Source organism: Babylonia areolata, chromosome 7 (assembly GCF_041734735.1).
Source record: "Babylonia areolata isolate BAREFJ2019XMU chromosome 7, ASM4173473v1, whole genome shotgun sequence".
Taxonomy (NCBI): Eukaryota; Metazoa; Mollusca; class Gastropoda; order Neogastropoda; family Buccinidae; genus Babylonia; species Babylonia areolata.
In genome coordinates, this window is record NC_134882.1 from 4,919,265 (window position 1) to 4,937,982 (window position 18,718).

Consider the following 18,718-nt stretch of genomic DNA (forward strand, 5'->3'; position numbering starts at 1 on the left):
CCAAAATGTGACCACACACACACGCGTAAATAGTAAAGTATGTCTCACATCCCTAGTTCTGTCACATAAAAATCAACATACAAGTTAGCTGATAACACATTTTTTTTTAGGATGCATGGCATGTCAGAGCTGTAGTATGTTGGGTTTTTTTTAATCAACGACTCAATATACAAATTCATTGGCTGTTTCTATATCTGCTATGTGATTTATTCATTGGTTTATTAGATTGAATCATTGATCAAACTTAGAAACTTTAGAGCCACTTTGTTGAATTCTGCCAATGCTATGTCCGAAGCATGCTCGATTAAGACTAGCAGTACATCTTCTTACCACTTACCAGTGCCAAGGTAGCCATCTGAGGAAAACGAAATCAGAGAGAGAGAGAGACTGACAGACAGACAGACAGAGACAGACAGAGCGAGAGAACTGAACACTGAAATGTTTAATGTCATTAGCTACAGAGTTCTGGTGACAGACAGACAGACAGACACACACACAGACACACACAGAACTGAACACTGAGAGAGAGAGAGAGAGAGAGAGAGAGAGAGAGAGAGAGAGAGAGAGAGAGAGAGAGAGAGAGATCACTGAACACTGAAATGTTTAATGTCATTAGCTGCAAAGCTCTAGTGACATAGTAGGTACAAAAAACAACAACAAACAAACAAAACAAACAAAAAACAAAACAAAACAACTTACGTGTGTTTATGTAAGTTTGTGCCTGCCTGTGTATGCGTATGTGTTGAGGGTAGCTGTTAGATACACATGTATGTTAAAATGTATGTATGCAGTGTGTGTGTGTGTGTGTGTGTGTGTGTGTGTGTGTGTAGTCACATTTTGATGTGCGTATGTAACATTCATGTAATGCATTATGTTAACAAAGGTGTTTTTGTAAAACACCTAGAGCAGATTTCTGGATAGTGTGCTATGTAAGTATCCATTATTATTATCATTATTACAAGTCAGAACAAAAATCGTGCAAGAGGGAGAGAGAGAGAGAGAGACAGACAGACAGACGGATGGACAGAGACAGAGAGACCAACGGACAGATAAACAGACAGGCAGGCATGATCATCACAAGCACAATTCGTATCATAACGCCGGCGTGGCGAAACCCTCTCCAGTTGGACATGCCCGGTTTCAAAATCAGGGTCACAGTGTCTTGTAATCTTCCACGTCCATGTATGGACACCACGTGTCATATTCACTCCCTCCTGTGTGCGAGCGGGCTTGCACAATCATGACTGTCATCATCTTCATCTTTAGGCAGCCATAATCCGTTTGCAGGGTGGAAGTATTTGTATTTGTATTGTATTTGTATTTCATTTTATCACAACAGATTTCTGTGTGTGAAATTCGGGCTGCTCTCCCCAGGGAGAGCGCGACGCTACACTACAGCGCCACCCATTTTTTTTTCATTTGCCTGCGTGCAGTTTTATTTGTTTTTCCTATCGAAGTGGATTTTTCTACAGAATTTTGCCAGGAACAACCCTTTTGTTGCCGTGGGTTCTTTTACGTGCGCTAAGTGCATGCCGCACACGGGACCTCGGTTTATCGTCTCATCCGAATGACTAACGTCCAGACCATCACTCAAGGTCTAGTGGAGGGGGAGAAAATATCGGCGGCTGAGCCGTGATTCGAACCAGCGCACTCAGATTCTCTCGCTTCCTAGGCGGGGACGCGTTACCTCTCGGCCATCACTCCACATGCTTGGTATTTTGATGCATTCATTGCTCACGTGCGTGACGACGTTTTAACGTGTTTTTTTTATTTTTTATTTTTTTTTTTAATCTTCTGCATGAAGACGGCGCATGTGCTGAATCCTCCATCGTGGACTGCCACGTTCATTTGCATGTGCGAGCGGACTTTTTCGTGCATGGTCGTTTTCACCCTGCCGTTAAGGCAGCCATACTTCGTTTTCAAGGGTGTGTCTGCTTGGAATGCACGAGTTTCCACAACCCACCGAAAACTGACATGCATTACGGGATTTTCAACGTGCGTATTCTGCATATGCATACATTCGACGGGGATTAAGACACTACCAGGTCTGCGCATACGTTTAGTCTGGGAGATCGGAGAAATTTCCACCCTTAACCCACCAGGTGCCAGGTCCAACACCAGAATCGTCGGACTGGAATTGGAATACTAAAACCATTCGGCCATTGCGCCCGTCTGAGTCAGGCATTATTGAAACAAGTCTTCTCATAACATGTTGACCTGGGAGAGTCATCCTTGACCCCCCCCCCCCCCCCCCCCCCCCACACACACACACTTCACACCCTCCAACCAGCATGGAGGCGCTCTAAGGAATCTTCTTCTTCGTTCGTGGGCTGCAACCCCCACGTTCACTCGTATGTACACGAGCGGGCTTTTACGTGCATGACCGTTTTTACCCCGCCACGTAGGCAGCCATACTCCGTTTTCGGGGATGTGCATGCTGGGTATGTTCTTGCTTCCATAACCCACCGAACGCTGACATGGATTACAGGATCTTTAAGGTGCGTATTTGATATTCTGCTTGCGTATACACACGAAGGGGGTTCAAGCACTAGCAGGTCTGCACATTTGTTGATCTGGGAGATCGGAAAAATCTCCACCCTTCACCCACCAGGCGCCGTTACCGAGATTCGAAGCCGGGATCCTCGGATTGAAAGTCCAACGCTTTAACCACTCGGCTATTGCGCCCGTTGCTCTAAGGAATCGAACCCCGGACGTCAGGACACAGCCCCACGCTTAAACCGCACGGCCACTGCTCCCACCATCTCATCACACTGATTCCTTGCATTTCGTTAAGCCAGACCGGGTGAAACCCACGTGAAGCTAGCGATAGTGACGATGACATCGATAAGAATAAGTTTTTCAGTGGCCAAATTGATAATGGTAATAATAACAATAACAATAATGACATCGACTGATAACAACAACAAAATAATAATATCAACATTAATGATACCAAAGACACACCAACATCACCACCACTAATAATGATGATGATGATGAGATGATGATTAAATTATGATAATGATGATGATGATTATGATGGTGATAATAATAATAATGCAACTACTATTATCAAAAGCCATGGAAACGAGGTGTTATTGCAAGATACTGAACATCAGATAAACTGAACATATCACCTATCATACTGACCACACCATCAAGCAATAATCTGGACCAACTGAAAGTCTGCTGACTTCAGTTCAGAGAAGAAAACCACGCTGGAATGACCACGTAACAAGATCCAATGGGCCCTGCTAAAACAACCCTCCAAGGAACTGTTTCAAGAGCAAGACAAAGGGGAAGACACAGTGGAGTGATGGCCTAGAGGTAACGCGTCCACTAGATCTTGAGTGGTGGTCTGGACGCTAGTCATTCGCATGAGACGATAAACCGAGGCCCCGTGTGCAGCATGCACTTAGCGCACGTAAAAGAACCCACGGCAACAAAAGGGTTGTTCCTGGCAAAATCCTGTAGAAAAATCCACTTCGACAGAAAAAACAAAAACTGCACTTATATACCAGTGACCATAATTGTTCATGGACATTGTGGATACTATTACTTTCTTTCCTCCCCCCCCTCCCTCTCTCTCTTTCTGAGTGTGCACGTGCATGTATCGGGCACAGCAATAGGTGGAACAGCATGGTTTTCAAAATGCCAGTTATTCCAGTGGTGTAACAGCAACTCAACACATGCAATGATTCGAGCACAGGCATAACGAAACATAGACAAAAAAGGAAATATGGACGCCGATCACTGTCATTAAAATGCGTACGTAAAACATTTCTTTCAACATGACAGCATTTTTTTGTGTAATGTTCACCAGCCGTCAATCTGAACCAAACGAAAAATAATTCATCACGCTTGAGCGTGATATAAGCTCTTAACTTGCACAGTGTTTTCCCCGCTATTTTCTTTGTACGTGTATAATGATTAGGTTTTCTGAGCAAAGAGTTGTTGAAACCAAATATACGATACACACACGACGGTGTTCAGGAATACAGGACTGCCCCCTCCCCATCATCTGCACCATTTCAGTGGCATTACTCCCACGCCGCTCATTTAGATTCCCCTCTATACACGGCCACACCCGGGCTCGTCCGTCACAGTTCAAGCGTCGGCAGTCCGCAGGGAACCATCGATGTTGGGTTGGCAGGAGGCCACACACCAGAGGAGGAGGAGGATAACGATGACAATGATGCTATGGAGGTCCATTTTGGTTTGGGACTGCATGACAAGGCTGTTCTCTACGCTTTCAGTCATCTTTCAGCATAAACTTTTTTCTTTTTTTTTGCGGGAGGGGGGAGAGTGGGGGTTGGGGGGGGGGGGGGGAGGTTACCTCTGTTATCAAAGTGTCATGTTCCGCTAACAACACGATTTCTTTTTCTTTGTTTCGCAATGCACGCTGACCTAAAAGAAGTGCAAGGTCCTTCAAGATTTAATCATTGGTTGTTTCACAAATACGCACGAGCTTGAAAATAAACATGTTTCCCTTGTAGTTTTATGTACTTTGTAGTTTGTTTGTTTTGTTGTGGTTTTTATTAAACAATCTATGAACTTAAACAAAGGTCATTTTCAAGAAACTTTCGAAATTATTTCTCTCCCATGCTATGTAACCATGGTATTTTAGTTTTTAAAAAATGAAGTGCACAGTAACGTTTGTAATGAACAAAGCAACTCAGGAAAACAAACTGTCGACAAAATGGTCTTCTTCAAAAACTGTGTGCTGACCATTAAAAACAAAAACAAAACCAAAACATGACACATTGTGTTTGTTTTCAGAGTGCCTTTACTAAACACTCTGTTTCGAATTCTTTAAAAGCACACACACACACAGACACACAGACACACACACACACACACACACACACACTGGTCACACCTACAGAATGTGTTTCCCAGAACTTATTTCCCCCCTCATTAAGAAGAAGAAGAAAAAAAAAGTTATAAACAAATCTCTCTGAACCCCTCCCCACACCCACACACCGCCAACCCCCTGTCTCCTCCCTGCACACACACACACACACACACACACACACACACACACACACACACTACATGGGGACAGAGAAACAGAAGAACGACGTAGACCCCTCCACAAGGCGGACGGACACAGTTGCACTGTTGGGTAACCCACCTCTCCCCGCTCAGCACCGTCGTGAAACGGGTGGCCTATCTGCCGTCAAAGGGCAGCAGCAGGCAGTCGGGTATGGATACACTTTCCACTCCGCTCCCGTTGGCTGTCGCCGGGGCCAAGGGGGTGGAGTTTCTCCTTCCACCCGCTACTTCACAAGCGGGTACAGGGGTGTTATCCCGTCTCCCACTCCCCTACCCTTTAGCGAATAACGGGTGGCCGTCAAGCTTGAGTGTACCCGCGCGCCGCGACCGAGAGTCGCAAGCCCGTTTTAAGGCGCGCACTTTCTCCATTAAGACAGAAGTCCCCCCGGCTCTAGGAAATCTGGGTGGCGGGAGTTTAAGGAGTGCCCTAAGAGGGGTGGATTTGTAAAGAAAGTGTTTACAGTATTGCGCTTCTTGCCTACTTCCCTTCATCGCCCCGTCAATAGACACCGGCCCGCAATCGCTGACTGTACACAAGTGTGTTGCAATAATGAACTGAGCGGTGTGCACAGGTCACAAGTCATAGACCTCACCGCACACTTTATCATCACTTTATACTCTATTCCTCAGCATACCTGTCGCTAAAAAAAAAAAAAAAAAGAAGAAGAAGAAAAGAAGAAAAAAAGAAAAAAAAAGAATATGAGAATGCAAACCTGATTTAAAAAAAAAAAAGTACAAAGAAGTGTAGATGAGAAAGTACGGTAACATTTCTCTGTGTTCATCCCTTCACCGTGGTGACATAAACTGGGACCATGCCCAAGTGTCTGCGAGTGGTCCGTCGCGGTGAGCGGAAGCGGAGAGGAGATGCACAGGACTGTGATGGTGAACCGAAACCTAAGCTCTTCTGTCAACCTTCACCTCAACATCAAGCAGAAGAAGAGTTGTCAGACTGTGTCAACAATTCATGTCGCCAAGAGGATGTTTTACCCAAAGAGGATGTTGCCCTCAAAGAAGATGTCCTCAAAGACAATGCCATACTCAGAAGTGACGTTACCCTCAGACTGTCGTCTCCAAATGATCTGCGCAGTGGGTTTCCGTGTCAAAAGGAATCCGAAGAAGAGTTCCTGGACCGAAGTTCATCTACATACAGCACTGCAGAGCAGTTCTCTCAGGATTCCATGCTCATTAAACACAGAGCGCCTTCAGACGAGCAGAGGCCCAGTGAAGGTGCACGCGGACTGGTAGACTCGGATCACCCACCACAAAGTGACACTGCAGAAACTAATGTGTTCTCTGATCCCTCTGTCACAACAAAGCAATACGAAGATGTCACAAACGTTCGTGATCCTGAGCGGGAATGTTCACCATCGGGACTGGTTCCAACGAACGCACAAAACCAAATCAGATCCTCGCATGTTGTTCCTGACTTCAATAATTCTTTGCAAAACGTCTGGGAACAAAGCTTAGGTAACAACTGTTACTCAGCTTTCTTCCAGAACCCACACCTTTTTCGATCGCCTATATTTTCCAACAGAGACAATGCTCGTGTCGATTTAACGTTTGATCGAAAGGCAGAAAACGACGACCACCATGGAGTGTTTCGTGAGGAGTGCCACAGGGATGCTGAAGACCTCAGCGCAGGCCTCAGACCACAGAGCTGTGCGGACCTCAGCAGCAACAACAGCAGGCTCCAAAGCTGTGCGACAACATGGACAACCAATCCCACGCTGCATCACCAACCTCCATCTTCTGGGTCCACTCCTATGGCTCCCGTGGAGACGCGGGAGAGGTTAGAAGCCGGGGATCATACCAGCTCTGTCGATTCCTGGAGGGAGAGAGGTGATCATCAAGGCTGTCTGGGTGTGTGGGGGGGAGGGTCCGGGAGGGCGCCGTCCTGTGACAGTGGCGGTGATCGATTGACTGGTGCCGTCACCTGGGGATCGTCTGGAGCACTCGCTGATCGATTAGGGACAGGTGAGTCGTGTGCTGCATACCGTGTGTGTGTGTGTGTGTGTGTGTGTGTGTGTGTGTGCGTGCGTGTGTGTGTGTGTGTGTTGTGCAAGTTGTGAGTGTGCGCGTAGGTGCGTGAGAGATAAGCGCGCGTGTGAAGTTTTGCATAAACAGGCTCATCGTGCATATTTTAGAAGAAAAAAAATGTGTGTGCCTGTGCGTGTAAACATATACAAATTTATTCAAAACGGAACTATTGCTCCGGATAAGAAATAATCATGATGAAGTTTGTCACATATGTCTTTGTTCGTCGACTTGTCAAGCGCGGAGACCGCCGCCATCTCAATGTAAATACGCACAACTTTGTTCTGCTCTGTTTGTGCGCATATGAGTGCGAGAGCGCGCTTGTGTGTGCTGTGTGCATCCGTGAAAGAGAGAGAGAGAGAGAGAGAGAGAGAGTGTGTGTGTGTGTGTGTGTGTGTGTGTGTGAGCACGCGAGAGAGAGAGAGAGAGAGAGAGAGAGAGAGAGAGAGAGAGTGGGACAGTGAGAGAGCGAGAGAGAGTGCGAGTGTGTGACTCTGTGTGTGTGTGTGTGTGTGACAGAGACACAGAGAGAGAGAGAGAGAGAGAGAGTGTGTGTGTGTGTGTGTGTGTGTGTGTGTGTGTGTGTGTGTGCGAGAGAGAGAGACACACACACAGAAAGAGAGAGAATGATAGATACAGGCGAAGAATGAAGGAGGATAGATCAGGTCAGAATGACCACACCATCCACTTTCAGGCTGAACGTAGTTAAGGCTGATCGGTACGTTATATGACGGACTGTATAAGTGTGTAAGTTCTATATTCCGACTCTTATTTGCTCTGATTCGGGATCGAACTAAAAAAAAAAAAAGCATGGGGTCTGTATGTGGATATGATAATGATCGAAGGTGTGGAAGAAAATAACTATAAAATAATTATTGTAAAGCTGCAACCAGCCACTGGTTTTTCAGCATTTATCATTTTCGTCAGGCACAGTATCCACGGCAGACATATAGATAATAGATTATCAGGTAGACAGACATAAAGAGCTAGCTGGATAGATTCATGCATAACACAGACGAAATGGTTGATTGGTAGACAGACACATCTTCAAAACGCCAGAAGCGACCATCGTACCAAACCTGGTTGAGAAATTGTGTTCCTTTCCCTCCTATTTCTGCAGGGAATCGTATGATTCCAATACCTGTCAGATGAATTAGCAAACTCTCTCCGCGCTGCCGGTCGTCTGCTATAGCTAGATGTGACGTCAACTGGTTATCAGAACTGAGAAGTGTGAGCATGTATCGGTATCTTGGTGAGACAAACAAACAGACTGACAGACCTGTAAAGTGTGACACATACATGCCACTTTTTATGCAGAGCGTTTACATACCGAGTCTGCCCACACAAAAAGACAATTTCACACATTGACACACACACACACACACACACACATATACACGCACGCACGCACACAAACACACGCACGCACGCAAACACACACACACATACACACACACACACATACACACACACACACAAGGGCTCGCTATTACAGGCCCCGGGTGTTAACACGAGTAATTATGGTTGATTATGCCCAGCCTATTGTGCAGACTCTGCAGAACGGGACAACGATTCTCTGTCCTTAAAGATCACACCGATATCGTATATGCTTGAAATATCTTGTCATGGGTTTTGCATTTCATATTTGAAGGTCTTCATATTGTCTGCGCAACGTCTCCGTATCAGTAACAAGATCTTGACATCTTTAATTGGATGTCAGGTATTTGTATGTGCCTGCATTGCTTATGAGAGACCTTCCGCGCGAACGCGTTTGTGCGTGTGTGTGTGTGTGTGTGCGCGCGCGCACGCGCGAGAATGCGTGCGTGCTAAAGCGTGTGCGTGCATGAGAGAGAGAGAGAGAGAGGGAGAGAGAGAGGGAGAGCCAGTGCACATGGATGTATGAATAGTCGAGACAGAGAGAACAATGATATATGTCGAGTGCGTGCGAACTTTCATGAACATCAATGTGGGTTGGGGGTGAGAGAGGGAATGGTATGCATTTGAGAGAGAGAGAGAGAGAGGGAATGGTATGCATTTGAGAGAGAGAGAGAGGGGGAATGGTATGCATTTGAGAGAGAGAGAGCTCAGTCGCTGTGTTCCTCCATGTGTGTGGCTCGGTTGCTATGAACTTACAAGTGCATGCATGCTCGCGACATGTTTGTTTATTTGCGCACAAACGCCTGTGGGTGGAAAGAGAGAAGGAGGGAGAGAGAGGGGATAAACAGAGAGGGAGAGAGATAGAGAGGGATAAATAGAGTGAGAGGGAGAGAGAGGGATAAAGAGAGAGAGAGGGGGAGAGAGAGAGGGGGATAAAGAGAGAGAGGGAGAGAGAGAGAGAGAGGGATAAAGAGAGATATAGAGAGGGGGTGAGATAGAGAGGGATAAAGAGAGAGAGGGGGATAAAGAGAGAGAGGGGGGGAGAGAGAGAGGGATAAAGAGAAAGAGAGAGAGAGGGGGGGGGGGACGCCCGTGGATGTTGGGAGCCGCACCCTAAGTGTCAAAGAAAGAACAGACGCCATTGACCACAAATGAGCCATAGACACTTTCTCCACACAGCGAAGGAATGTGACTCACCTGCCCGATCACACTTCTCTCGCTTCCATGAACACGGCACACAATATAGACTGAAAGGATGGCATCAATGCTCAGTGCGACAAACTAAATTATATAGGTTTTTTATATATACATATATTATAAAAAAAAAAAGAAGAAGTCCTGAATAGCTCAGAGAAAGAAAGAGTGAGAGAGAGAGAGAGAGCGGGGATGGGGGCGGGGGAATTGTGGGAGGTCGGTAGTGGAGAAGGTTATCAGAACAAGTTAATTGTGAACGGTCCTGGGTGTGCATATGCTGGGGGGAGGGGGGGGGAGGGTAAATGGGGGGGGGGGTCGTGGTTGGGTGGAGGTGGCTGTATGAGGTGTGCGGGGAGCATGCATCCAAAGAAGATAACTCCTGAACAGTCCATAGGGCAAAAAAAAGAAGGGAAAAATCGCACAGCTTCTTCGTCCGTGGGCTGCGATATTCCAACATTCACTCGTCCTATACGAGTGGGCTTTTAAATGTGTATGTTTTTATCCCTGCCGTGTAGGTAGTCACACTCCGTTTTCGGGGGGGTGGGGGGGGGGGGGGGGGTGCATGCCGGGTGTGTTCTTGTTTCCATAACCCACCGATCACTGACATGGAGGACGGGACCTTTAACCCTTTCACCGCCAAGCTCGCATTTATGCACAGGCGTGGTAGAGGACCCATGTCACTGAAAGGTGACCATTCATTGGTCGGTTATCCATGAACCTACTGCTCTTAATATTCGGTGGTAGGATAGGCCATATCTTCTATACATCGCAGGGGGAATCCCCAGCTATTCTTAGCCACTGTCTTTTCTGTGTTTATACCACAACGGAAATTTTTTTTTAATTCTAAATTGACTGGCGGTGAAAGGGTTAACGCGCGTAACTGATTTTCTCCATCCGCATGCAGCACACGACGGGGGTGCAGGCGCTAGTAGGTCCGCACATCTATTAACCCGGTAGATCAGAAAAAAAAACCCACCTTTCACCTACCAAACTCCGTGACAGGGATTCGAACCCGGGATCCTCCGGCGCTTTAACCACTCGGCTGCTGCGCCCGTCAAACTGCAGACCTAAAACAAGGTATGGACAGAACGGTCATAGAACATAACTTCAAGAGGGGGGGAGGGGACGGGGAACACGGGGAGGAAGCTGCAACGAAACATTCTGTGTGATCCCTGCATGGGCGGTGAGGTGGAGGGAGGGAACACCACACAGCTATAAACAGTGTATATTCCTAGTGATCCAAGAAGGGAAAAAGAGATGAGGGGGAAAATACAGAGCTAAACAAGATACATGAATTTTGTAACACACTAACGGCAAAAAGATGAATTCTGTAACACACTAACGGCAAAAAGATGAATTCTGTAACACACCAGGGCAAAAAGATTAATTCTGTAACACACTAACGGCAAAAAGATGAATTCTGTAACACACCAGGGCAAAAAGATTAATTCTGTAACACACTAACGGCAAAAAGATGAATTTTGTAACACACCAGGGCAAAAAGATGAATTCTGTAACACACTAGGGCAAAAAGATTAATTCTGTAACACACTACGGGCAGAAAGATGAATTCTGTAACACACTAACGGCAAAAAGATGAATTCTGTAACACACTAAGGGCAAAAAGATGAATTATGTAACACACTAACGGCAAAAAGATTAATTCTGTAACGCACTAAGGGCAGAAAGATGAATTATGTAACACACTAACAGCAAAAAGATGAATTCTGTAACACACTAAGGGCAAAAAGATGAATTATGTAACACACTAAGGGCAAAAAGATGAATTCTGTAACACACTAAGGGCAAAAAGATGAATTCTGTAACACACTAAGGGCAGAAAGATGAATTCTGTAACACACTAACAGCAAAAAGATGAATTCTGTAACACACTAAGGGCAAAAAGATGAATTCTGTAACACACTATGGCAAAAAGATGAATTCTGTAACACGCTAAGGGCGAAAAGATGAATCATGTAACACACCAAGGCAAAAAGATGAATTCTGTAACACACTAAGGCAAAAAGATGAATTCTGTAACACACTGAGGGCAGAAAGATGAATTCTGTAACACACTAACGGCAAAAAGATGAATTCTGTAACACACTGAGGGCAAAAAGATGAATTCTGTAACACACTAAGGGCAAAAAGATGAATTCTGTAACGCACTAAGGGCAGAATGATGAATTCTGTAACGCACTAAGGGCAGAATGATGAATTCTGTAACTAACACACTAACAGCAAAAAGATGAATTCTGTAACACACTAACGGCAAAAAGATGAATTCTGTAACACACCAAGGGCGAAAAGATGAATTCTGTAACACACTAACGGCAAAAAGATGAATTTTGTAACACACCAGGGCAAAAAGATGAATTCTGTAACACACTAGGGCAAAAAGATTAATTCTGTAACACACTACGGGCACAAAAAAAAAGAAAAAAAGAATTCTGTAACACGCTAAGGGCGAAAAGATGAATTATGTAACACACCAAGGCAAAAAGATTAATTCTTTAACACACTAAGGCAAAAAGATGAATTCTGTAGCACACGAAGGGCAAAGAGACGGTTGGGGAATAACTATGATCGTTAGAGCAACGAAAATTATGAGATTACCCGTGAGTGTTGGGGAAGTATAAAAAAAAAAAATGGGATGTAAAAATACAGTGATAGACGACCGAGTAACTCGCTTCCCTCTCCACCCCCAACCCACTAACAAAAAAGGGGGGGGAAAAAAAAAGAAAAAAAAAAAGAGCACATTTGTTACTTTGCCTTTGTTTCAAGAGCATGGAAATATCAGACCTGGAATATTAATATTTATTATATGCCTTGTGCCGAGTTTTAATAATTAAAATCCACAACAGAACATATGCATAATATATATATATATATATATATATATATATAAAGGCTATTCATGTACAGTATTAAGTTAATTAGAGAGAAAAGACAGACAGACAAACAGAGGAGGAATGAGAGAGAGAGGAGAAACTCTTCTTTTAACGGAGGTAACAGATCAGCGAATAAATCAACTGTTATTTATTTACGACCGGCTCCTGAAAGAAAGAAAGAACGAAAGGGAGGGTCCATTGCGATATGATAAGCTATTCATTTATGAGGGCAACACTAATCGAGAAACAAACACATACTTTTGTTTAGCATCCAGTGAGACAGACGGACAGACAGACAGACAGACAGGAAGATAAAGACAGAGAGACAAAGGAACACTTCCGCTTAAAAAGAAAAAAGAAAAAAAGGAAAGAAGTAAAGAAAGAACGCTGTGGCATGCCCAGTGCCTTGTCACCCGACAACTGAACAAACGAAACAGCCCCATCGATGCTGATAAAGAAAAGAGCACACACACACACACAAACCACGGGAGCAGTGTTGGAGTGAAGTGGTGGGTCAGAGTGGTTGGGTGGTGGGAAGGCGAGGGGTGAGGGTGGGGGAGGGGGGGGGGGCGGGTGTGGCAAGACACAGTAACTAACTCCACATCAGGTCCATTCTGAACAGGAAACCGTTAGCCTGGCAGGATGTGTGTGTGTGGGTGGGTGTAAGAGAGGCTAGGTTGGGGTGAGGAGCAAAAAGCTGATCCCCCCCCCCCTCTCCCTACCATTGCTTCACCTTTCTCGTCAGTCCCTTGTATTGTCTGCTGCTGCTAATCCCTCCCACCCACCCCACACACCCTTCCTCACTTTGACCCCTCTCCTCCCATCCTTAACCCCCCCCCCCCACCCCCACCCCCTTCTCCTTTCCAAAAGGGACTCCGTGTGGGCGGGCTCAGAGGCGGGAGAGTGAAGTGGTGTGTTCTTTCTTTCGCGCGCGTCCATTATGTGTGTGCGCGCGCGCGCGTGCGTGAACGCGTGTGACCGTGTATGCTCTTGCCTAAATGTGAATGAATATTTTCTATAGCAGTCGCTAATTGATGGAAGTACTTTGTATAGGTCTATGGTGTAGTCATTAAATGGGTAGTTAACACTAAGAAACTTCAACCTTTTGTAGCTGGAACATAATGTGCCGATATTGATGTTTTTACAGCGCAAGAGAAGGAAGAGAGAGAGAGAGAGAGAGAGAGAGAAAGAGAGAGAGGTGATATATATCAGTAAACGACTTGAGGAGTAAATCAAACACCACATTGCAATGCAATCTCACATCGGAATGAATCTTCACGGCACCCCCTGCATTATTGGCTTTGCCTCCGTCTGGAAATAGAAAGAGAACGATAATCATTGCGCAGAGGTGAGCATACCCGTATTGCTTGAAAGGGAAATAACCCCTTTCATTTCCTGGTGCGCGAACAAAACGCGTGTGCACGCATGCACGCTCACACACAAAAACACCGCACGTGTGCTTGTTTCACACGACAGCTAAAAACTGTCCCCGCATAGCGATCTTAAACCAAGATAACTCCTCATGTCAACAACGAACTCGTTCCGGACAGGAAACCGTTAGCTTCGTGTGCTTCCCCTGCATGCCCCCCCCCCCCCCTCCGCCCATCCCCCTTGTCTTCTCTTCCTTTCCCTGCATGTCCTCCCCCCGCCCCCACCCCGCCCATGCCCCGTGTCTTCTCTCCCCCACTCCCTCCCCGCACCCCAAGTCCTGGCTGCCTGCAGTGCTGTAAATGTTGTCTGGTGGAGTCTTCTCTTTAACACGCTGGTTTGTTTGCCCATTCAGTCCCTCATAACCCGTGTTCCTTTTTCCGACAGCGGTGGTGATTGATGCGAGTTTGTGTGGACGCCACCTGAGCTGCCCGCTCCTTTGTGGGTTTTTTTTTTCTTTTCTTTTTTTTTTTTTGGTGCGAATTTGAATATTCATCGGACAGAAATAAAATGAAAGGACAAGTCTAAAGAAGAGAAAGAGAGAATGAAAAAAAATTTTAAAACGAAAGAAAGAGGGATGGGATGAAGGAATGGAATAACTAAGCCAACGAAAGATGATCGTGATAAATTTCCTAGTTTGGTGTTTTGGCGGTATCGCCTGCCTTGTTCTTCCGTCATCCACTTCCCCTTCCTTTAAATACACATAAAGTAATACCAAAAAGTACTGCACCAGCAGCACTGGAAAATTCATAGAGAGGCAGTGTTTTGTGGGTTTGCACTGACCTTGGTAACAACGTGGGCAGACGTGACGAATGCACACATACGTGATGTGGAAAAAAGATGCACCCTGTCCCGTTCTCTGTGCACAGGTTGGTGTTTGTTCTTCAGTGATCTTCAGTCATGGCGTTCGCTTCGGCTGATACTGATCTACTTCAAGTTAGGACACGTGTTCTCTTAATTCAGTCTGTTTACTGCATGTGAAACAAACTAAAAAACAAAACCAAAACAAACAAACAAAAACAAAACCAATGTGCTCATTAACTGTTGTACAGCTTGGACATAATCATACCAATTCATAATTGGAAAAAAAGAAATAAATAAAAGAGCAAGCCTCCAGGGACTGGCGAGAAGAATGTCGGACAGGAGTACGATTAGAGAGAGAGAGAGAGAGAGAGAGAGGGTGGGGGGCAGAGAGAGAGAGAGAGAGAGAGAGAGAGAGAGAGAGAGAGAGAGAGAGAGAACAATGATTATGACGTTGACAACCCGGACAAAGAGGAAGACGCTTGGCGACCGTAGTGGTGGACTGTAGTCATACAGCGGACAGCTGTAGCTGCACGGGCTGCGGAAAACGAGGGAGCCTTTCAGCTTCTTCAACGAACAACAGGTCACGTTGGAGATGACACTCCAACAGCAGAAACCTGCCCAGACAGACAACAATGATATTCTCCCCCCCCCCCCCCCCCCCCCCTTGCTGCACTCAGTCCTGCTTCCGACAGGCAACTCACACAATGTACGTCAAGGGACATAAACTTTCCAGCAGGTGGCGCGACCGAGATCAGGTGACGACGTTGGCTTTTCACCGTCCGTTTTTATCGTTAGGCCAACGACTTCCTGTGTTTTGTCGTCCTTCACATCTCCCAAATCTCCCCCTTCTCTTTCACCCCCGCTTGTCCTCGATCATTCATAACGACACCCCCACACTCCCACTTCCCCCTCCCTTCCTCCTTAAAGACCCTCCTCGGTTAAACTATGAACCCGCGGAATGTCGTTTTGCGCATGCGCGGTGGTGAAGACCTCGCAGTAAACCGTTAACCGGAAGTGGACAAAAGGTCGTCTGCGAGTGGCGGGAAGGATGGGGACGCACGTCGTATCAGTAAAGTCCTCCCCACCTCTCTCCCTCTCCACCCTGCACAGCACCCCTTCATCCACCCGCGATTTTTGTGGTCGTTGTTCATGTCTCCACACAGGGAGGCATTGACTGCAAAGGCTACGCCTGCCCTTTCATCTTTGTCACTGAGAGTTCAGGGGAGGGAACTGTCAAGCCTGGTCAAGCCATACATTGATAGATCTTTTCCACGGTTCTGTTCGTTTTGTTTGAAGACGCTTTCAGACAAAGCGCCAACTGTCAAACGGTTATCAATCTCTGGGTCGTAAGTTTGATACTAGTATCAGAGACAGAAAAAAAATCACTCTCTTCCTCACAGAAACACTTTAATATATTTCGCTCCAAACACTTTACAGTACAATAGTTCCAATAAGCATACAATATGTTACACTATCCATCAAACATTCAAGTCTAAGAAAATTAGAAACATTTCATACCATGACAAGACAATGCAACCAAATAAATAAATAAAATAACAACAAACACAGAACAACAACAAAGAACACAAAAATACACTCAGCAAAATATATATTTACATATGTACGTGTATGTCCAAACGTTTATCGTTAAAGTTAACCATGAACACAAGTCACCTTTAATCCTCCTGCCCCCACTCACCCCCTCTCTCTCTCTCTCTCTCTCTCTCAGTGTGTGTATGTGTGACTGTGGATGTGTGTGTGTGTGTGTGTGTGTGTGTGTGTGTGTGTGTGTGTGCGCGCACGTCTAATGTTATCCAGAGTGGTAAAAACATAAATCGTACAACACACACACGCATAAACAGCACACACACACACACACACACACACACACACACACAACCTATCGATCTCAAGATCTCACACCCCTCATTTCCAAGTTCCTTTTCCTTGCCCTCTCCACTCCAGCCACTCAAGTTACGTTGCGGCGGGAACAGCATGCAACAACTATCGGATCACTCAAGAAACAGTTTTGCGTGGAGAAAAAGGGGGTGGGGGTGGGGGTTGGGGGTGGAGTGGGTGTGAGAGTGTATGCGCGCGCGCGGGGACGTGCGGATGGGTGTGGTAGAGGAGAGGGTCTTTGAACATTTTATTTATTTTTTTAATTATTTTTTTAAACTCTTGTCAAGGTCATGCTGAAAGAATCCTCTGGCTTGCTCAGCACTTCGGCTTGACGGCGTGTGTCAGATGTTTATCCTATTTTAATTTTTTTTTTCTAGTTAAAAACAAACAACAACCCATTAATTCAGCTCACTCCGTGTACACACATTATCTTACAACTTCACTTCTCGTCACCCAACCTCCCCCCCCCAACACACACACATACCACAAGACCTCTCATTCATTTTCCTCTCAGTGAACAGACATGACACCTAACCACGACAATGATTTATTTCCGACTGAGAAAGTATCTCTCTCCATCTCCCTCTCCCTATAAAAAAAACAAACAAACAAAAACAAACCGAACAAAATACCACCACAATTACTACTACTACTACTGCTGCTGCTGCTGCTATTATTACTACTACTAATGATAATAATAGTAATAAGGATAATCATGACGACGACAATGATGATAATGATGATGATGTTGATGATACAAACAACAGTTGTGTACGTCTTACAGCACTAGTTCTGCCACAAATAAAGATTAACATCCAAGTTAGCGAAGAACCGCACCCTTTTTTTAATTAATGGTTTTTGTTGTTGTTGTTGTTTTTTTGTTTTTAGGATGCATGGGATGTCATGGCTGGTTGTTTTGTTGTTTTTGTTTTTTTTCCTACTCAACAGTTCGATATACCAGCTCACTGGCTGTTTGTCTATCTGCGATAGTGTTTATTAATTAACTAGTCAATTAATTCATTTTTAAATTGAACTGACCACAAAGCCTTGAAGAACTCCAAATCAAACTTAGATAATTTTGAGCACTTTGTCAATGAATGCAGCTAATGCCATGTCCGAAACGTACTCAAATTACCAGTACCTGGGTAGCCATATAAGGGAAAACAAAATGAAGATAGATAGATGGATGGAGAGAGAGAGAGACAGACAGACAGATAGAGAGAGACAGAGAGAGACAGAGAGAGACAGAGAGAATGACAAATGTTTTAATGTACCAGGCGGTCTGCCCATGTCAAAGAGGTGGGGGGCTCACAATGCCGTGAACAGTCACAGAAATAGAGACAGAACCAGGCAGACAGACAGACAGACAGACAGAAGAGTCTTCACATCCACATGCTAAGCTCTTGTTGCTACCTAAGAGCCAGGACCAGTCACAACCGTCTCCAGGCCCAATAAAAAAAAAAAAAAAAAAAAAAAAACCGTTGCCGTAAACTATCCCCCTTTTCCGGCCCCAACCCCCTGATCTCACCTTACTAACACAGCCCAGCAGCATAATGCCATAGCTGTACAACCTTACTTTACTTCAATTCAGGCAAGAGTCAAGCCGAGTCAGACGACAACGAAAGTCAAGGACATGAACCGAGAACGAAGCACCGATTAAAAAAAAAAATCGAGAGAAAACAAAACAAAACAAAATAAAACAAAAAAAAACCCAGCACAATAGTCTGCGTATATTATCCCCCGTCTGTTGTCTGAGGCATCATTGTAGGCTCTGGATTAGCGCTTAACCCCTGTTGTCTGAGGCAGCATTGTAAGCTCTGGATTAGCGCTTACCCCTTAAGTATATTATCCCCCTCTATTGTCTGAGGCAGCATTGTAGGCTCTGGATTCGCGTTTAACCCCTTAAGTATACTATCCCCCCTCTGTTGTTTGAGGCATCATTGTAGGCTCTGGATTAGCGCTTACCCCTTAAGTATCCCCCTTTATTGTCTGAGGCAGCACTGTAGGCTCTGGATTAGCGCTTAACCCCTGTTGTC

The 18,718-nt window shown here is 45.3% G+C and overlaps 1 protein-coding gene across 1 annotated transcript in view; it reads left to right on the plus strand.

The window, feature by feature from the left end:
* Nucleotides 1–5,229: 5,229 nt before the first annotated feature.
* The window catches only part of LOC143283673 (uncharacterized), a 31,945-nt gene continuing 18,456 nt past the window's right edge, over nt 5,230–18,718 (plus strand). The window contains exon 1 of the mRNA XM_076589892.1: nt 5,230–7,029. Within this exon, the coding sequence (XP_076446007.1) occupies nt 5,868–7,029 (1,162 nt within the window). The 5' untranslated portion in view covers nt 5,230–5,867. The remainder of the gene's footprint in view (nt 7,030–18,718) is intronic.